The sequence below is a fragment of the Mus caroli genome, unplaced genomic scaffold (assembly GCF_978045245.1).
Source record: "Mus caroli unplaced genomic scaffold, Mus_caroli_1 scaffold_3, whole genome shotgun sequence".
Taxonomy (NCBI): Eukaryota; Metazoa; Chordata; class Mammalia; order Rodentia; family Muridae; genus Mus; species Mus caroli.
Window position 1 is genome coordinate 142,318,140 of NW_028227258.1, and position 22,438 is coordinate 142,340,577.

General features: G+C 40.9%; 1 protein-coding gene across 4 annotated transcripts in view; it reads right to left on the reverse strand.

Annotated features, from left to right (window-relative positions):
* Window positions 1-13,389, reverse strand: part of Trim55 (tripartite motif containing 55) — a 47,561-nt gene extending 34,172 nt beyond the window's left edge. For 2 of the 4 annotated variants that reach the window (XM_029475361.2, XM_029475362.2), the window contains exons 1-2: window positions 12,966-13,389; window positions 12,298-12,470 (exon numbers count right to left, since the gene is read on the reverse strand). In XM_029475361.2, the coding sequence (XP_029331221.1) occupies window positions 12,298-12,470; window positions 12,966-13,133 (341 nt within the window). In that variant the 5' untranslated portion in view covers window positions 13,134-13,389. The remainder of the gene's footprint in view (window positions 1-12,297; window positions 12,471-12,965) is intronic. The other 2 variants (XM_021158626.3, XM_029475363.2) reach the window with 2 other exon arrangements.
* Between the last annotated feature and the right edge of the window lie 9,049 nt (window positions 13,390-22,438).

Below are 22,438 nucleotides of genomic sequence, written 5' to 3' on the forward strand. Positions count from 1 at the left end.
TGAATTACGTTTCTTAAAAACCACAGGATTATATGGATAAGAAATCAAGTTATAAAGTAATGGACAGGATTGCTAAAATCTGGAATAGAACACCGAACTGAGAGTTACTTGTAGTGAGAATTCAAAGTATTAACACATGAAGGTTTTGTTTCAAGTATGTGTGTGGATTGTATATGTACACTCTATAATGTAAATGTACATATGTGAAACATATATATATATATATATACACACACACATATATATATGTGTGTGTGTGTGTGTAGTTTATATCATTCAGATGTGTAAAGATAGATTGCGAGTCTGCACAGGGTCAGCTCACAAACTTTGAACGGTGAGTGAGGGGACTGCAAAAGTGACACAGCTTCTGGGATAGGCAGAAGCGATACAGTTTCTGGGACAGATGCTGTTTCAGGCTACAGATATCTGGGCACCTTCCCCGACAGAGGAGAGGTGGCCACCTATGAGGACTGTGACTCCAGAGGACTGTGACTCCAGAGCAGGTGAGGGAGCCATCTTGTATCCCGGGTCCCTCTGAGACCAGTCTGTGCAGGTGAGCACTCAGACTGCAGAGGAAACACATCTTATGTTACAGGCTCTGTTTCAGGCCTTCATCTTCAGCCAGGAGGCTGGTCTGAACGCCAGACCTGTGTGCACCTTCCCCACAAGAGGAGAGCTTGCCTACAGAGAGTACTCTGACCACTGAGACTCAGGAGAGAGCTGGACTCCCAGGACTACTGACAGAGGCTAACAGAATCACAGGAGGAACAAGCTCCAGCCAGAGACAACTATAACTAATGGCAGAGATTACCAGATGGAGAAAGGCAAACATAAGAATCTTACTAACAGAAACCAAGACCGCACACCATCATCAGAACCCAGAACTCCCACCTCAGCCAGTCCTGGATACCCCAACACACCTGAAAAGCAAGATTCAGATTTAAAATCATATCTCATGATGCTGGTAGAAGACTTTAAAAAGGGCATTAATAACTCACTTAAAGAAATACAGGAGAACACTGCTAAACAGATAGAAGTCCTTACAGAGGAAACACAAAATTCCCTTAAAGAATTAAGGGAAAATAAAACCAAACAGGCACTGGAATTAACAAAACCATCCAAGACCTAAAAAGGGAAGTAGAAACAATAAAGAAAACCCAAAGTGAGACAACTCTGAAGGTAGAAACCCTAGGAAAGGAGTCAGGAAACATAGATACGAGCATCAGCAACAGAATACAAGAGATGGAAGAGAGAATCTCAGGTGCAGAAGATTCCATAGGGAACATGGATACAACAATCAAAGAAAATGCAAAATGCAAAAAGATCCTAACTCAAAACATCCAGGAAATCCAGGACACAATGAGAAGAACAAACCTACGGATAACAGGAGTAGATGAGAATGAAGATTTTCAACTTAAAGGGCCAGCAAATATCTTCAACAAAATTATAGAAGAAAACTTCCCAAACCTAAAGAAAGGGATGCCCATGAAATACAAGAAGCCTACAGAACTCCAGATAGACTGAACCAGAAAAGAAATTCCTCCCAACACATAATAATCAGAACAACAAATGCACTAAATAAAGATAGAATATTAAAAGCAGTAAGGGAAAAAGGTCAAGTAACATATAAAGGCAGGCCTATTAGAATTACACCAGACTTCTCACCAGAGACTATGAAAGCCAGAAGATCCTGGACAGATGTTATACAGACCTTAAGAGAACACAAATGCCAGCCCAGGCTACTATACCCAGCAAAACTCTCAAAAACCATAGATGGAGAAACCAAAGTATTCCATGTCAAAACCAAATTCACACAATAACTTTCCATGAATCCAGCCCTTAAAACAATAATAAAGGGAAAACACCAACACAAGGATGAAAACTCACCCTAGAAAAAGCAAGAAAGTAAACCTTCAATAAACTTAAAAGAAGACAGCCCCAAGCACAGAATCCCAACTTTAATGAAAAAAATAACAGGAAGCAACAATTACTTTTCTTTAATTTCTCTTAACATCAATGGACTCAATTCCCCAATAAAAAGACATAGACTAATAGACTGGCTACACAAACAGGACCCAACATTTTGTTGCTTACAGGAAACCCACCTCAGGGAAAAAGACAGACACTACCTCAGAGTGAAAGGCTGGTAAACAATTTTCCAAGCAAGTGGTCCGAAGAAACAAGCTGGAGTAGCCATTCTAATATCGAATAAAATTGACTTCCAACCCAAAGTTATCAAAAAAGACAAGGAGGGGCACTTCATACTCACCAAAGGTAAAATCTACCAAAATGAACTCTCAATTCTAAATATCTATGATCCAAATACAAGGGCAGCCACATTCATTAATGAAACTTTAGTAAAGCCAAAGCACACATTGCACCTCACACAATAATAGTGGAAGACTTCAACACACCACTCTCACCAATGGACAGATCCTGGAAACATAAATTAAACAGAGACACATGGACACTAACAGAAGTTATGAAACAAATGGATTTAATAGATAAATACAGAACATTTTATCTTAAAACAAAAGGATATACCTTCTTCTCGGCACCTCATGGCACCTCCTCCAAAATTGACCATATAACTGATCACAAAACAGGCCTCCACAGATACAAAAATATTGAAATTATCCCATGCATCCTATGTGATCACCAAGGGACTAAGGCTGATCTTCAATAACATAAATAATAGAAAGCCAACATTCACGTGGAAACGGAACAACATTCTACTCAATGATTCCTTGGTCAAGGATGAAGTAAAGAAAGAAATTAAAGACTTTTTAGAGTTTAATGACAATGAAGCCATAATATAACCAAACTGACGGGACACAATGAAGGCAGTCCTAAGAGGAAAACTCATAGCTCTGAGTGCCTCCAAAAAGAAACTAGAGAGAGCATACACTAGCAGCCTGACAGAACACTAGAAGCTCTAGAACTAAAGGAAGAAAATTCACCCAAGAGGAGTAGACAGCAGGAAATAATCAAACTCAGAGCTGAAATCAACCAAGTGGAAACAAAAAGAACTATTCAAAGAATCAACCAAACCAGGAGCTGGTTCTTTGAGAAAATCAACAAGATAGATAAACCCTTAGCTAGACTCACTAGAGGGCACAGGGAAAGTATAGTAATTAACAAAATCAAAAATGAAAAAGGAGATATAACAACAGAACCTGAAGAAATCCAAAACATCATCAGATCCTACTCCAAAAGGCTATACTCAACAAAACTAGAAAATCTGGATGAAATGGACAATTTCCTAGACAGATACCAGGTACCAAAGTTAAATCAGGATCAGATTATAGATCTAAACAGTCCCATTTCCCCTAAAAAAATAGAAGCAGTCATTAATAGTCTCCCAGCCAAAAAAAAGCCCAGGACCAGATGGGTTTAGTGCAGAGTTCTATCAGACCTTCAAAGAAGACTTAATTCCGACTCTCCTCAAACTATTCCACAAAATAGAAACAGAAGGTGCTCCACCCAATTCATTCTATGAAGCCACAATTACTCTGATACCTAAACCACACAAAGATCGAACAAAGAATGAGAACTTCAAACCAATTTCCCTTATGAATATAGATGCAAAAATACTCAATAAAATCCTTGCAAACTGAATCCAAGAGCACATCAAAATAATCATCCATCCTGACCAAGTAGGCTTCATCCCAGGGATGCAGGGATGGTTTAATATACGTAAATCCATCAACGTAATCCACTATATAAACAAACTCAAAGACATAAACCACATGATCATCTTATTAGATGCTGAGAAAGCATATGACAAAATCCACTACCCATTCATGATAAAAGTCTTGGAATGATGAGGAATTCAAGGCCTATATCTAAACATAATAAAAGCAATGTACAACAAACCAGTGGCCAACATCAAACTAAATGGAGAAAAACTCGAAGCAATCCCATTAAAATCAGGGACTAGACAAGCCTGCCCACTTTCTCCTAACTATTGAATATAGTACTTGAAGTCCTAGTCAGAGTAATTCAACAACAAAAGGAGATTAGGGAAAAAGAAATTAGGGAAACAACACCCTTAACAATAGTCACAAATAATATAAAATGCCTTTGTGTGACTCTAACTAAGGAAATGAAAGATCTGTATGATAAGAACTTAAAGTCTCTGAAGAAAGAAATCAAAGAAAATCTCAGAAGATGGAAAGACCTCCCATGCTCATGGGTTGGCAGGATTAATATAGTCAAAATAGTTATCCTGCCGAAAGCAATCTACAGATTCAATGCAATCCCCATCAAAATTTCAACTCAATGCTTCAATGAGCAGGAAAGGGCAATTTGCAAATTCATCTGGAATAACAAAAAACTTAGGATAGCAAAAACTATTTTCAACAATAAAAGAACCTCTGGTGGAATCACCATGACTCACCTCAAGCTGTATTATAGAGCAATTGTGATAAAAACTGCATGGTACTGGTACAGTGACAGACAGGTAGATCAATGGAATAGAATTGAAGACCCAGAAATGAATCCACACACCTATGATCACTTGATTTTTGACAAGGGAGCTAAAACCATCCAGTGGAAAAAAAGACAGCACTTTCAACAAATGGTGCTGGCACAACTGGTGGTTATTATGTAGAAGAATGCGAATTGATCCATTCTTATTTCCTTTTACAAAACTCAAGTCTAATTGGATCAAAGAACTCCACATAAAACCAGAGACACTGAAATTTATCGAGGAGAAAGTGGGGGAAAGCCTCAAATATATGGGCACAGGTGAAAAATTCCTAAACAGAACAGCAATGGCTTATGCTGTAAGTTCAAGAATTGACAAATGGGACCTCATAAAATTGCAAAGCTTCTGTAAGGAAAAAGACACTGCCAATAAGACCAAAAAGCCACCAACAGATTGAGAAAGGATTTTTACCAATCCTAAATCTGATAGGGGACTAATATCCAATATATACAAAGTGCTCAAGAAGCTGGACTCCAGAAATTCAAATAACCCCATTAAAAATGGGGTACAGAGCTAAACAAAGAATTCTCAACTGAGGTATACCGAAGTAAGGGCTGAGAAGCACCTGAAAAAATGTTCAACATCCTCAATCATCAGGGAAATGCAAATCAAAACAACCCTGCGATCCCACCTTACACCAGCCAGAATGGCTAAGATCAAAAATTCAGGTGACAGCAGATGCTGGTGAAGATGTGGAGAAAGAGGAACACTCCTCCATTGCTGGTGGGATTGCAAGCTTGTACAACCACTCTGGAAGTCAGTCTAGCGGTTCCTCAGAAATTTGGATATAGTACTACCAAAAGATCCAGCAATACCTCTCTTGGGTATATACCCAGAAGATGCTCCAACTGGTAAAAAGGACACATGCTCCACTATGTTCATTGCAGCTTTATTTATAATAGCCAGAAGCTGGAAAGAACCCAGAGGCCCCTCAACAAAGGAATGGATACAGAAAATGTGGTACATTTACACAATGGAGTACTCCTCAGCTATTAAAAACAATGAATTTATGAAATTCTTGGGCAAATGGATGTATCTGGAGGATATCATCCTGAGTGAGGTAACCCAATCATGAAAGAAGTCACTAGATATGTATTCACTGATATGTGGATATTAACCCAGAAACATAGAATACCCAAGATACAATTTGCAAAACACAATAAAATCAAGAAGAAGGAAGACCAACATGTGCATACTTCATTCCTCCTTAGAATAGGGAACAAAATACCCATGGAAGGAGTTACAGAGACAAAATTTGGAGCTAAGACGAAAGGATGGAATATCCAGAGACTACCCACCAGGGGATCCATCCCATAATCAGCCACCAAACCCAGACACTATTGCATATGCCAGCAAGATTTCTCTGAAAGGACCCTGATATAGCTGTCTCTTGTGAGGCTATGCCAGTGTATGGCAAATACAGAAGTGGATGCTCACAGTCATCTATTGGATGGAACACAGGGCCCCCAATGGAGGAGCTAGAGAAAGTACCCAAGGAGCTGAAGGGGTCTGCAACCCTATAGGTGGAACAACAATATGAACTAACCAGTACCCCCAGAGCTCATGTCTCTAGCTGCATATGTAGCAGAAGATGGCCTAGTCGGCCATCACTGGGAAGAGAGGTCCCTTGATCTTGCAAACTTTATATGCCCCAGTATAGGGGAACACCAGGGCCAAGAAGTGAGTGTGGGTGGGTAGGGGAGCAGGGCGGTGGCGGGGGGGGCGGGGCTTCCAAGGAACTTTCCGGATAGCATTTGAAATGTAAGTAAAGAAAATAGCTAAGAAAAAAAAGAAAAGAAAAGAAAAGAAATGAAATGAAAAGAAATGAAAAGAAAAGAAATATTGCAATGTAAAACATACTGTCCACTGTGGGTCATAAATCCAAGTGTTTGAACACCATAGTATTGGTGTGTGGGATTATGTAGCTGCAGTTCTGGACTCAGAAGGCATAGGACAGACGATATATCTGTATTGTACTAGACAGTATTTGACATTGGCATGAGTAAATGCTGGGAAATATCTATTATTTAATCTTATAGAAGAATCTTACAATTCTAAGGAAGCTACATGAGGTTCTAGTCCCAAGATTTTGCAAGAGGAATTTTTGTCTGCTCCCATAGCTGTATATGTTAATGAAATCTATGGCCTCCAGATTTACCCACCAATCTGGGACTCAAGCAAGGAAGCACGGCTATGAATGGAAAGATTGTTCCCCTTCCCAGGTCTGCCCCAGAATTCAAGGCTTTGTTTTTATTTTCTTTTTTTTTTCTGAATATCCTGTGCCTGGAGCAGAGCCTCACAGAGAGGAGCCCTGCTGAAATATTGAGAGGAGACCAGAATTGATTGAGACTTTGTGGTCATCTGGAGAATAGGATTCACAAGCAGGCCTTCTATCTATACATTATGTTAAACTTGGGCTTTGCTGAAGTCTGGAGCATATTTGCTGGCATATCACAGCACAGGCATGCTAACGCCCTTTATCTTCCCTAGGCAGGTCCACATGAGCACATATTGCTAATGCTCTTGCTCTGTTACGATGTCAGCAGATATGAACTTACAGAGTGGGACTGCAGGAAGCGCACACACACACATTGAGCATATGGAAACAGCCAGACTGTTATATTTTATTTTTGTTCATGATTCACTTTACTCTGTCTTTCATAATACATTGAGAATTGCTTCCTTTATTTCATTGGTTTGGCTTTTTGTTTTTGCTTTGCTTAGGGGCAACATGGGTCTAAAGTCACCAATCTCTCCTAAATAAATACATAAGAAAAATCCTGCATTCAACTTACACCAAATAACAGATCTGAAACAAGTCTGGTGTAGAGAACTGAGGGTGTAAGCACTGTCTGTTAGAGTGGCTGGGCACACAGCCATGACTCCAGGCTCAGGGATGAATGTTCGAAGTGCCTCTCGCTGTTCAATACTGTGGAGACCTACAGATTGTTCTCTCTGGTCTCCAGGTCTCTGGGGTTAGCAGAGCCTTTACTGAAGAGTGAGCAGGAAGTCCTAGTTAGGAAGTTCAGTTAATGCTGTTGTAGTTAAAGTGAGCTGAAAGTTTGATTCCAGCTCAATTTCTGCATGTGTTGATGTGTGGCCTTAAATGCAGGACTAAACCTTTGATGTCAGTTTCATCTAGAAAAAAGACTAAGGGTCTTCTAACTAAATGTGGCAGAATGAGCAGGGGCAGTTATTTGTGTTTCCTGTGGAAGTCTCCCTAAAAAGACCAAGGAAATAAAAATACATAGAGCAATAAACACAAAAGGCAAGATGACATGAATAGATGTCTACCAAATGCCGACAACTGGAAACAGCTAGACAATTTCTGCTGGGAGTTGTAGACAGAGAAGCTGGAAGTTGTAGGAAATGTCAAGAACTGCGGCCAGAATCTTCAGCAGAACTTAGGGGATATCGTGAAGGTGCAGGTGTAAGGGCAGGGCATGTAATGAGGAGGAAGATAAGGAGATTGCATATGGAGATTGCATATGGAAATGTGCTCCATAAAAGCAACACTGTAAGCCAAGAGAGGAAGACATGGGTTGAAGTGGGAGTAAATAAGAGCAATCCCACACAGAGAGTAAGGCCCAGCACTGAAAAGGCTCAAACTGCAGAAGAAAGCTGATAGTCTGTGTGCAACATGAAAAACAAAAAGCAGGGACTAGGACCATCACAGTAAGATACACATGAGGTGGGAGAGTTGTCTCAGTGGCTAAGAGCACACCTTGCTCTTGCAGAGGACCAGAATTTCGTTCCCAGCACCCATGTGGTAACCTTGTGACCATGCAGAACTCCAGTTCTAGAGGACCTGACACTCTCTTTTGACCTTTACAGGCATTAGGCACATACATAGTGCACATACATGCATCCAGGCAAAACATTCATACATATAAAATAAAATATAATAAAATAAAATAAAATAGTCTAATTTTTTTTTTGTTACAAAAAGACAAACCAGTAACACAGTTATCATTGGTGATGAACAGCAGGATGTTGCTCAGAAAATTAAGTTATAGCATTTGGGAAGTGAGAGTTGAGAGCATGAGAGACCTCACACATATGTAACAGATATACAGCTTGGTCTTCATGTGGGTCCAGAACAACTGGATCGGGGGCTATCCCAAAGCTGTTGCCTATATGTGGGATCTGTTCTTCTAGCTAGACTGTCTTGTCTGCCTCAGAGGGAGAGGTTGCATTGAACCTCACAGAGACTTGAAGTGCCAGGGTTGGGGGGATACTGAGGAAGCTCCCACGGCTCAGAGAGAAGGGGAGGGAAGGATGGGGGAAGGATTGTGGGAGGGGATGCCTGGGAGGGGGGCAGTGAGTGAGATGTAAAGTGAATAAGCAAAAATATAAATAAATAAAATTTTTAAGGAGTGTGAAAGATAGAGATTGGAACAACCCTTCTCACTAAAGGCCTTGTAGTCTTGTTTAAGACTCATTTAAAATTAAAATATTTATAAATTTCATTCCCACTGGAGCATTTAAAAGAGCTGGGGAAATGTCTGAGTCAGTAAAGTACTTGCCATGCAAGCGTTAGGACCTGAAATTGATTCTAAGCAACCTTTCAAAAGGACAGGAAACAGTATAGTGGTGTGTGTCTATGGTCCTAACTCTGGTGAGGCTCAGGAGAGTTCCTAGAGCACTAGCTAGCTGTGCTCCTGTTTCAGTGACAGACTCTGTCTTAAAAGATAAAGTGGGGAGTAACAGAGCAAGACATCTGATCTACCTCTGGCCTCTACACACAAGTGTCTAAAGACCTGCCTGTACATGAACATGCAGACGTGCATCACACACACACACACACACACACACACACACACACACACACACACACACCACAATTTGGTAGGTTGATAATAGAACCCACCTCAAAAGTTTTTGGGAAAATCAAAGAATCACACCTGCATCCGAGGTAAAGCTTCTGAAAAGAGTGTAAGGCACAACACAGAGCCGTTTTGTTAATTACATTAACAAATTAGTCACTATGTTCAATAATAATATAAACCAAATTAACTGTGGATAGTGTATCATTATACAAAATGCTAGATAAGGCCAGCATTTGTCAAGAGTCCAGCTGTTCTGTATGAGGCCAGAGTTGAAAGATACTTCAAAAACCCATTGTGGCAGTATTTCCCCTTTCTGTTGACAGTACTAAAGTCTATACCTGGGGTTAGTTTATTCTGTGCACTGAGAGTTATTCTAAGGTCATCTAATATATCTCAAGGCTTGGAGTTCAGGTCTGTTATGACTTCCCAATTTCAGGAACATCTAATTTTATGGGACTAAGCACAATTTAGCCAGCTCCAAAAGCAACTCGAGTTTAATAAACAATGTAAGAATTTTATAATCACAAAAATATCCCTGTTTCACTTGGTTTTTGCTTTAGTGGTAGGGATTTGACTCACTGGTTCTCTACAGTTTGGTCCCCAGCCCTTGAAGGGACATCAGGCTGACTCCATTGGTAAGGCAGTTTTACTAACACACATTTTAACATTTTCTGTCCTCTAGATTTCATACCAAATACCAAATGCTATTATGTTCATATTTGAAGTTCCTACCAGGTGAGTAGAGAGACAGAAAAAGTATTGTAATAAATAAAACACAGAAGACTGTAGTATGCTTGTCTGTGCTGCTTACAGAACTAACATTGTAGAGCCCCTGCTCTGTGAAAAACACTGGATCTGATACTGAAACTGCTGTCACAGAAATGTCTTTTCATAATTGGTTGCTTACTAGTTGCCAGGATAATCTCTTAAGTAGACACCATCTTTCCTTTTACTTTTCTCCCTCCAAATCCTCCCACCTATCCCTCTTGCCCTTTCAAACTCATGGGCTCTTTTAAAATTGTTATTGCATGCATATATCTATACATGTGTACATTACTAAATAAGATCTGCTCAGTCTATACAATTTTACTCTTATTATGTTTTCAGGTATGACCATTATGGCGTTGGATAACCCTGTGGGTGTGCTCTTCCCTGGGGGAGACATTCCCCACTCTCAGCACTTCTTAGCTGCCTGTGATTCTTTGCAAATTGAAGTCTTTCCCCATCCACTTTTGCATGTCTACTGTTGTTTTCCTTGTTCGCCTCATGTTTAAGCAGTCGTGTTGTAGGGGCAGTAATGGGTGTGGCTTCTGACACTAATAGGAAACATAGCCTCACAGCAAACTCCCTGATCTACTGGCTCTTAGAGTCTTTCCACCACTTCTTCTGCAAGGTTTCCTAAGCCTTTGGTGTGGGAATGGTTTGTAGATGTTTCCATTGGGATAACTCTGTTGAACACAACAAAATACAATGCAATCTGATCTGGAACACGATAACACCTTCCTTCTCGAGAGATTAGGAAGCAAGGAGACAGGTGGCTGCGGTACGTCATCAGCAGTTCTTCCTCACTTCCATCTATAGCCTGGTGCTAGCTAATTTAGCTCTGAATCTTGAGCAGAAACGAATGGCCATAATAATCACAATAATTACATGTTATATTAATTGATCGACTTTCCTGCAAAGAGTGCAAGGCGTTTATAGCCCTGCAGATGTTTCATAAGCACAGCCTCTGGTAATAAGGATCACAACGGGCCCATTTCTACACAATTTCCATATGGATACCAAGGCTTTAGACTCAAATGACCTGTGCAGAACGGAGATCAGGGTCTTCACACCTTCATGCCTTTTAGGAATAAACTCTGTAGTTTTGTCTCTAGGAATGTAAAGCTTATGTGGTGTGATAAATGAGAAGCCTTTTTAAATGACTAGTGAATGGATTCAGGTGACATAGCAGTCAATCAGCAAGTGCCTGCAAAGAGTATTGCGTAGCAGGGAACCAGCCTGAAATGTGTTCCCCCTTCCCATTTCTGTAAATGACACTCCTGAAGGCCAGCATTATATCTTGCCTTGAATGTTCCAATGAGCCAATATTATGACAAGTGATGAGGTCAGAGTGTTTTTAAAGTATAAGTGTTACTGTTGTTTAGACTGTTTTAAGGTAAGATAACTAGGAACTGGAATATTTTGGAAGATGATGTTTTTTAACTTATACATGCTTGGGCTAGAATTTTTCTGTATCAAAGGATCTGGAGTTTACAAACTGGTCATGTGTCATCATGTCTATTGTTGTGTTTTATAAAAAAGAAGCCAGGGATATGTTTGGTGGAGGCACAGTATGGTTGGTGTGGGGAAGGAGGGCCCATGCTGAGGCATCCCTTCCTCCTGAGGTACCAGCCACATGAAGGAATGTAGTATAGAATAGTTTATTTAGGGCATGGGAAGGGGAGTTGAGGGAGTGGGAGAGAGAAAGAGAAAGAGAGAGAGAGAGAGAGAGAGAGAGAGAGAGAGAGAGAGAGAGAGCGCGCTCCATGAGCACCACGTGGAGAGATGGGGGAGGGGAACGAGGAGAGCCAGGACAGAGAGGGAAGAGGGTAAGAGAGCAAGAGAGCAAGAGCAAGAGAGGAAGAGGATGAGGAGGCAAGCAACCCCTGTTATAGTGAGTCTGGCATATCTGGCTGTTGCCAGGTTACTCTAGGGCAGAGCCTAGAAGAAATGCTAACGTCTATAATGAATGTAATACAAGGCTTTGAGGTGGATCCCGCCTCTATCAACATGACTCTCTTTGATGCCACAGAAGCATGCGCACTAGCTCCCTTCTTTCCTCCACACACAACTCTGTCTCATTGAAAAGAAGTGACGTGGAAAAAGCCTTTTAGTGAACAGCTAACACATGACTGGTAACAAACATGCAGTGTATCAGCCCACTAAGACGAAAAAAAAAAAAAATCCAGTAAATCTCGCTCTCAGAGCTGCTCTTACCTGGTGGATTCCTGCTTGTAGATATCAATAATGTTTTCCACGAGCAGGTTCCTCTGCAATCCATAGACCCCATGTCTGTCTAACACCACCTCATGTCTGCAGGAGGGACAGCGGAAGCGGCCCCCCGATGCCACGGTGGTACCTCCTCTTGTGGGTAAGTACGGGTTAGAGGCCTGTTCTTGCCAAGCAAGAAAAAAAAAGGAACTGAGTAATCCCACAGACAGCCTTTTGGAGACTTATTTTCACTCTCTGACACTCCACACAATATGAACTCCTCAGAGCTTACTGTACCTGGTCCTGAACCACAGGGCCCTCCCTGGTCCATAGCCATCTCCAGGACACCCTGGCCAGCAAGAGCATTTTACCCCTGCGGTTCCCTAACCCAGAGTTCCAACCCGAAGCTCCAATGCTCAGACCTGAGCGGTAGCATTTTCAATTCTTAAACAGATTCCGTGGATCAGTTTTGTTTTACTATAAACAAAACAAATATGCTTCTAAGAATTAAAAACACAGCAGGACTTGTGAGGAGCAGGTTGACAATCAAACCTGGGGAAACAATCCAAATACACTAACAGTCTCAGAAAGCTCTCTAAGGGAACTGGCTTTGATCTCAAAGACTGCAGGAGACACGGACACTTCTACAGCTTCCAGATTCCAAACAAACCTACCTGGAAGATGTCACTGGCACACTTCCTGCACAGGTTGTGCTGGCAAGGGAGAATGACCACAGGCTTCGTGAACATCTCTAGGCAGATGGGACATATCAGTTGCTTTTCCAAGTTATCCATGGTCTGCTGCTCTTTGGAGAAAGACTTGTAATTCAGAGAAGTGCTCATTTCCTCGCCGTCCCTGTCCCTGAGTGTGCTGCCAAGGGAAAGGTGCTCCCGAACGGCTTCTGTAAGTGTTTCCTGGAAATAATTCCAAGGACCTGATCAAGTGTCCTTTATGTCTCTCTCTCTGTGGAGGACATTGTTCCAGGCCTGGCTCAGATGGGTGATGGAGCTGTTTTTAGCAACCCAAGGTCACATGACCCTGGACTGACTTGTCCATATAAGACAGTGACAGGAGGATGGATTCTGACAGGTGACAGAGAACAGGAGTCAACATTCTTGCCCTGGGGAGTAAGAGAGTGGGTGGGAAGGGGATTACAAGCCCCATTTAGCAGGGGTTATGAAGGGAGGGCAATCTGAAGCCCACAGTTGTCAACAACAAATGCAAATGTGCATGCTTAGTATCTGAGCCATGCCCTCGTGAGCACTTGGGAAGAACTTAGTGACAGGCTTCTGCAGAATGCAGCGCTACAGTGTAACTGTATAAGAAGCATTGTTTCTTCAGACAGCAGGAAACAAGCCACCCAAAGGAACATGGTAGCAACTTCTCAGGTGCAAGTAAGCAAAGCTTGTTCTGTAAAACTCCATCCTGATCTGAGCAGGGCAATAGTGTAAAGAGCCATCCATGATATCACATTTGTCAAGATTACAGTATAGGAAAATTCCAATTTAAGAATGCTTTCACCATAAAAGAGTGTGCTTAGACACTTACACATGTGTGTGTGTGTGTGCGTGTGCGCGCATGTTTACATGTGTGTGGGTGAACATGTTGTGCACGTGCATGTGGGGGACATATGGCTGCTATCAAGAATCTTCCTCCATCACTCTATATTATTCATGAAGTCAGGATATATCAAGTGAAGCCAACATTAGCCAAGAGGACAAGTCTGGCTAGCGTCTTGCTTAGGGGATTCCTCTGGTTTCCCTGAAATTACAGGTGGGCAGCCACAACCGGCAGGCATTTACGTGAGTCCTGGGGATCCGAACTGGAGTCATCACACTTGGGTAGCAAGGGATTTATCCACAGAGCCATCTCCCCAGACCTCTTTTTAAAAAAAAAAAATTAAGAACCAAAATGTTGAGTATGTGGCTCTCCACACACAACCCTCGTTAATTCTCTACCCACCCCACATACACCCTAAAACATAGAGACAATCTGTAAGAGTCTTTTTAAAATTAAGCTTGCTCTGTGACAGTAAGACTCACTGGGATAGCAACTGGCATGTGCATTGCACACTATAATTGCACTTCTCCACCTGTTGGAGGAAGATGCCAGTGCCTTTGATAGCTGCAGTGAATACTGTGTCCTATATAACTTCCCAATCTGCTCCTAAATGTTTGTGCATTTTAGCCTTCATCCAAGGTCATGTTTTAAAATGATAATATCCCTGGTAATTTCTCATATTCTTGGACTGCTCTTGAATCATGAACACAAATTCTGACATTTGCCAGGAATTTGTAAAAATTTTAATCAATATGTGTTGTATGTAAAACCTGGAATCAGATAAAAAGCAAAATAAATTTTATGCCAGTTTTTTTCCAAATAATGTGCAAGAGAATCCTTGTTATAAACAAAACTGAAAACATAGCCAGAGCCAGGGGTATCTGGGAGAGTCTAAGACATCAGCCCATTGTCTTCTAGTTCTGCCTAACTTAATTCCACACGGCATAAGCAGAATAAGAAAGATTGGGGGCCAAAATATCACAGTGACATCTAGTTGAATTTCTCAAGGAAACTATGTTCCACTAAAATCTTATGACCAGGCAGTCCCTTGGTCTATACAACTCCTGACACACCGATCTTCCAGGTCCTACAAGAAGAGCCAATTGAGCCCTCTGCAATTTTCTATGCCTTTTGCCACCCCAAGTCCTTATACTTCCCACATTTCTCCAAAGAAAAGATTATTCCCAGGTTCTGTCCAGTATCAGAATCAGTTCTGCAGGCCAATTCTTTGTTAAAACTTGCTACTTTGGTGCTGGCATTAAATCCTCTGACCAAAAGCATCTCAGACAATGAAGTTTCTTCCCTTGGTTGGTTGATAGGTTAGTTGGATGGTTTTTGGTTGGTTACTTGATTAGTTAGTCAATTGGTTAGTTATTTAGTTGGTTGGTTGGTTAGTTGTTTGGTTAGTTGTTTAGTTGGTTGGTTGGTTAGTTGGTTCACTGCTTTGTTGGTTCGTTTAGATGGTTCTATCAGATCGCATTCCATCATTTTGTGAGCTTCGGACAGAAATTCAAGCTACACAGCCTGAGTCAAGGCTGAGCTACAGGAGATGTTGTTCTAATTCTCATGCCAGTTTTTATGTGAATTTTTTAAATCTTATTTCTCTATGATTTCAAAAATCCAAAGCAAAACACACACACAGTTAGTGCAATAAAATGTAGGTCATTGTGACTGGCTGTGCAGTCTTGTTTTATATGCCTGGACAGTGTTATTTGTAAGCCCTGTTATCTAATAAGAAGTTATACAAATACATAAGGATCAGGGGGAAATTTTGGAGGAGTCTCTCAAAACTTTCAATATTTATGTAGCAATTGCAGTGAAGATGGGAATTCATGCCTCTTTCCTGATGAATTACACCCTGTCACCTCACTTTACCAGTTAGATTCTGTTTATAGCTGGCTATGGGGCTCTCAGCTCCATATATGAGATTAATTTCCAGGGGACTTTCTATTTCAGAAGTAAAAGCCCTTGAAATCTAAAGAAAAGTGCCTATCAGTCAGGGTTCTCCAGAGGAGTAGAATCAGTAGTAGAAGCCTTCGACGCTCATGTGTGTGCGTATGTGTAGTATTGTAAGAAGGCTTGGCCCGATCAGATGACATCATCAAAGGCTGTCTAGATGCATAATGCCCTTCTGAAGCCTAGAGGTCTGCAGAAACCAATAGGTTCTTAATGCAGAAGCTTGAAGTTCAGGACAAGAGAGACCAATGATGTAGTCTCAGCCCAAGGCAGAAGGTCAGGACGGCCCTGAAGAGTCACTAATGCAAGTTAAAGGCTAAAAAACTGAAGTCCAGTGTCTGGGAATGACAGCAGCAGCAAACACCAAACCACCCCAAAAGATCCCAGGGTGCCAACAACTTTGGATGCCCTTCTCTTCCTCTCTTTGTTCCTAGGCTCCAACTTCCCTCAATTCTGAGTATGTCTTGCCTATCAGTTTGAAGACTGACATGAGATTTGGCTCTAGAGACAGCTTCACAGCACACCCAGAGAGGTAGTTGACTGATATTCTAGGTGTCTTTAATCAAGTTAATGAGCAAGATCAACCACTATGGTCTTTAAACTAATAGTGTACTACTCATGACTCATTTGTCAGTGGGGCTGTATCCTGACAAGTCTATCAGTGTGTGACCATCAGGTCAGAGTTACACAAGCAGAGCTAGCAGAGGTAACTGGGCACTTGGGCTCTTTGGTATGTTTTACTGCTCCTAGACTACAAGCTGGAACAGCATGGTGTGGTGCTGAATGCTTCAGGCAATTATAGCTTAGTGGTAAAAGCATTGCACACCTGAAGTACAGCGGAAAAAAAATGGATATAAAGGATGAAAAGATTGGAAGCTGCTCTAGGTGAGATTGTGCGTTACTATGAAGCCTGGAACAGGAAGGCAGACTACTGTAGACTGTGCTGGACCTGTGCTCAGGGCTGCTCAATTTATAAATGGATGAATGAATAAATAAAAGTTACTTATTCAAAAATTATTTGACATTAGCTTACTGTAATTTTATAGTTTTTTGAGGTTTATTTTGCTTTGTATCCTGTACATGCAATACTCTCAGAGGCTAATAGGAGGTGTCAGATCCCCTGGAACTGGAGTTCATATGGTTGTTTGCCACCATATGGTTGCTGGGAATCCAACCTGGATCCTCTGGAAGAATAGCCAGTACTCTTAACTGTTGATCATCTCTCCAACTCAGTATTACTTTTTACCTTGTAAACGTTTAATTTTGTACTTTTGCTTGATAAACATTTATTAAACTCAGCTGTACAGCTGTAATAAACATTTATTAAATACAGCTGTAAACTAATTTCTGCATATTTTCATTATATAAGGCTCTTTTGTGTTTATCTGTATTTTATTCCTTTCACTGAAAATTAAGACATAAGTATACAACATCAATCTAGACTCCTCTCTAGGAGCATCACTACAAACATGTCCATAATGCACTATCAGTGTCGTTATAATCAGAGAAGTCACCAAGTGATGTAATCTCATGGGGCTATCAGTATATATACTAAAGCTCCATCAATGACTGAAAGTTGTGTGGCACATGAGTTGTACACTGAGGCAGGGCCTTTTGTGGAAATAACCCATTCCTTCTAAAAAAAAAAAATTCACTGAGTACTTACCATATGTTCCTATTGAACAATGCTCTGGGAATTGAAAGATTACAGAGATTAGGCTGCTGCCTGCAAGGAGCTCAATATGATAGAGATAACACATTCACATGTAGGAACCACATGGTGAGAAGGCACTAATGAGGAGTGCTAGGAATGAGGAAAGCTTCAGGGTTTGATAGCTTTGGAATAAATCAACTTGGAAAAGACACATTTGCAGAGACCTGGAGGCACAGGTATACAGGGAGCATCAGAGCTTTTAGTAGTTTGGCCTACAGTGAAGAATGCCTTACTGATGCATTGGCATTCCATGAATACTATACTAAAGGGTTGTTTCTTAAAAACTTACTAAAACCAGACACTAGAAAGTCATTAAAAATTTCTCTTGATAATGTTTCCATGAACTCATGTCTGTGTTGGTGGAGTGACCTTCCTGATGTGATGGGGACAGATGACAATGCAGGGGACTTGCTAAAGGCAAGATTGGCAACTTCCAATAGTTCAAATAAGAGGTCAGCAAGCCCTTGCACAGGGCAGTAGCAGTGGGAAGGACAGTAGGAAATGGACTCTGGGGTTATGATAGTAAACTCAATGGAGATGACTCGGATGTCTAGCATGGTCCACCAGTGCTGTTGCTGCAGGGGATGCTACAGTGAGTCAGCAGGCAGACTCTCTGGGTTCTGTGGCTGCCTCACCCTGTGCTATCAGGAAAGTACCGTCACCTAACTGGATTTAGATTGTGCCATTTACAACTGATTAGGGTTCATAAATAACTTAGCAGTATTTTGTCAGGAGCCATCATAGGACAAGCTAGTAACTAGCAGATGATCTTTCTGAGATAACTACCCTAGATTAAAATCTACAGTATGCAAGGCCCAGGAGAATCATTTTAAGAAAGATTCCTGCTATTGATATGCTTTTCCTGTTATAATTAAACATATATGATGATCACTATGTATTAGTCCACTCTTTTGAGTAGGTCTATGAAGATGTACTGTCTTGTAGTGGTGCTATATAGTCAAATAGATAACTTCTTAATTATTTATGATGACAATTATTTATGATGATCCTATAAGAATTCCTTACATATATCAGTGATTATTAAGCTCTTTTATAGTGGGACTGCTATTAGGTCCTTTCCTGATAGTCAAAACTGCAATGAGAACTCTGCCAGTCTCCGATTGTGTCACCAGTTAATTGCTTCTAGATAGGAACCAGACTTTCTACTACCCAGAGCACATTCCAAGAGGTTGTAAAGCCATTAACCAAAGGTCATTAAAAGTGAACTAGCAATTTATTATAGGTGCTAGGACAGATTATAGGTGCTGGGACAGAAAATAAAATCTTGAGTGAATTTATCTATACAGACATTTACTAATAACTTAGTCATGGTTTTAACTCTCCATGAACCTGTGCAACTGCGACAGGTGATGAACGTTTAGCCAGATAATTACTCGTACTGGATATGCATGTAAACATTCACTGTTGTAAACTTCTTATTCGATTTATAATTTGAATTTTATGTGTGAACTTGTGATGAAGTTTGACCATGTGATCATATATTCTGAAAGATGTATAAGTGCTGAGGACAAAGAGAAGAGTCAGAACTGAGCTGAAAAGAACTTTTATGAACAGAACACTTCTTAGACAAATTGGAGGAAAAGAATTTCCCTTATCCCTCTTTTTTCATTCATTCCTTTTCCCCCCTTTGTTAGAGAACTTTAATAGGAAACCTTTTACAACTTAGTAATACTACAATCACTTTTCAGAGTGTCCTCTTTTCTTCCTGAGGCTTCTACTAGCAGGGTGAAAGTTAGAACTATGCAGTTTCTGCTGAGATAGAACAAGGCCACATTATTTAATCCTCTGAGTTTAAGCTACAGGTGTCAATTGCCTAAGCCAGTAGCTTTTTACACTCAGAAAGAGCAAGAAAGGTTTTAGGACATTTTAGAAGTCCTAAATTACATTTTCAGTATAGTTAGAGAGCTAGAACTTCGAGAGACCCTCAGTCTTTAAAGCCACACTAGAGTGCTACTCTGTGTTGCCTCTCAACCTGCTCCAGGCCAGGAGGCTACAGGTATGGAGGAAATATCTCAGAAACAATATTACTGTTAATTTGAATATCCCGCTTCCATTATTGGATATATACTCAACTCCCAGCCTTCTTCCTTTCTATCTTCTGCTTCATTGGGCTATCTTTCACCTTTTGTCCCTGCAGACCACATGGGAAGCAGCTAGAACACCATAGGGATATATGCAAGCACTGAGTAATCTTCACTTTGCCCTCATCCTCGTTTTTCCATCTTTTGACTCTGCCTTCTTTCAAACATCAGCCATCTATGTGGCTGGTTTGTGTGTTGGAAGTGAAACACAGGGTGTACTCTAGAGAAGAGCCAGAATATTTAGTCTACTTCCAAATTCTTTGAAGTACAGGAGACAGAAACCATCCAGGACTACATATTTAAGGTCTTCATGGAGTTGTGAACACAACACAGTGGCCTGGAGGGTCCCTGGACTGTGTGCATGCTGCCCCTCCTTCTCCCTGCAGGCTTACCACACACACCCGACAGAGCCTGAAATCCCTCAATGACATGGGACACTGGGGTGGTAGAAGGCCTCATTAAGTCTTCATGCCTGAGTCTATCAAGGTGGTGGAATCATATTTAGAGAATCTTGAGAAACTGAAATTTCTAATTTCTGAAGTGAGTCTGGGGCAATGATGACAGTCTCCAAAAGCCTAGATAAGCGACTCAGAGTGTATTTGGTATTAATTGATGACTGCCACCAACCCCAGTAAGATCTGTGTGACAAGTTCCACAGACTAAGGTGATAGACTTCAAAAGAAAGAGTCCTCCTGGAACCGATTGTAAAACTCTTGGACAGAGAAAAAATATTGAGCCATAGTTCTCTTGACAACTTATCCATTTTATCTTTTTATTCCTTTTCCTATTTACAAGATGTTCCTGATAGCCTAGGCTAAGATCTTAAGTGAAAATAATGGGTCAAAAAACCATCCCTCGAGATAAAGTTGCTAACCATGACCTTATCTCTGTGAAAACCAGTGCTTCACTTTATAAATCATGTATAAGATAGTGTTGATAAATAAAAACTTTCTCAACCATAAAATTTTATATGGCTACACATGTGTTATAAGAAGTAGGCTTTAATATATTGTTTTAAAAAACCTTAAACAAAAAGATTAAAACAGTTTAAATTTATGCTTTAAAGATTTTCAAAATATCAGGTACTAGATGTTAAATTGAAACTGATCAAAAAAATTTATTAACGCTCTTAAAATTTTGCCACTAGTCTTAGATGATTTTTATATTTTACTGTGCCAAATGATTATTACAATATCACTATTTCACTGCTTCACTAAACACAACTTTTCAGAGTTGTAATATTTGTTTCTTTATACATAAAAACCCTTGTTTGAGAGCTACAAAATATACTCGGATTCAAACTGCCTGTGTATTTGTTTTTGTTTGTCACCGCCAAATCCTTACCCACCTAGCCTCAAGGACCCTCGTCCCAGGGACCCCCATGCCCAACTGGGATGGTCTGTGACAGATGACAGCAGAAAGGATTATGACATTCTCCTGCCTCTAGCCACCAGATCAAATGGAAGAAGGCTTCAGGGGCCAGGGCAAGGCAATTCTGACACTGACCACATGCAACTGAGCCACACTTGACACAAGAAGGACACAGGGCCTCATTTTAGCTCTGTCAGCAAAGTAGGTTCCAAGGTCACCTAAACTTCTGATCCAGTGGCTACATACTCAAGGATTCTCACTACATCTTCAGTTTGAAAAATTGCTAATGATGACTCATAATTCAGAAAAGCATTGTAATTACGGTCCAGCAATAAAAGCTAAATATAAAATGCCCCCTACCCCAACCACCCACTCGCCACTTCCCCACCCCTTCCACTCCTTGCCCATGTGTTTGACCCCTTGGATCCTGCCTGGTGGTGAGTCTTTGGAAAGTTGTGAAATCTTTAAGTCTAGGAGACGGAGCCTCACTGGACAGAACAGGTCACTGGTTGCAGGCCTGCCTCTCTTTCTGTTTGCTCTCTGCTTCCAGAGACAAGGAGTGCCAGCTACATGCTTCTGCTATGTCTTTCCCTCCACAACAACTGCTGCCTTGTAGAACAGCAAGCTTTCTTTTGGCAGGAATTTTGTCACAGTGATGAGAAAAGTAACTAATGCAAGTCATACATATATATATGTGTGTGTGTGTGTGTGTATAATAGACATTATTCTTACATTTTTTTAAGAGAGTAAAAGGAGAAAGAAGATAAAACTTAAGACCAGCCAGAAGACAGGACACACCAGGAAGGACTTGAATGGTAGTCTCCAGATGTGAACTTGCATATCCTCTGTAAGTGGCATGAAGATACACCATCCTCCAGGAACATAGATGTAAGACCAGACAGAGAAATGTTATCCAGGGAGCCTTACTCGTGCTTCTGAGTACAAATTTATCACAGAGGCATGCTGGGGTTGATTGCTGGTCATGTGACTAGCTGTAGCCCTCCTTGCTTCACAGAGGCCTGGCTGATACTCTGTGCCTCAGAACTCCAACATTCTAATCATAGGGTTACTCTAGCCATCCTGTTCAGTCTGTCCTGAGACATCTTATTAGCATAAATTATCAATGACATCATTCGGGAAATTCTAAGAATTTAGAGAAGGTGGGACCAGTGCCAAATTCTTTATCATTCACTAAAACCTCAGTATGATCTTCAGGGCTGGGGAAGGGAGACACTAAAATTATTTTTACTCCTGTTTCAGCACAATAAATAAGTACACACCTAGTTCCAGTCAGTCTGTATAATGCACTTCATAATAACTGTTATTATCACTGTGGCCAGCTGTGGCTGAGAACAGTTGTCCAGGGGTATAGTTGTCAGGATCTTTTTCCTATGAAAGTTCCAGCAGGACTTTCTATGGTGATGAAGATGTTCTATCTGCACTG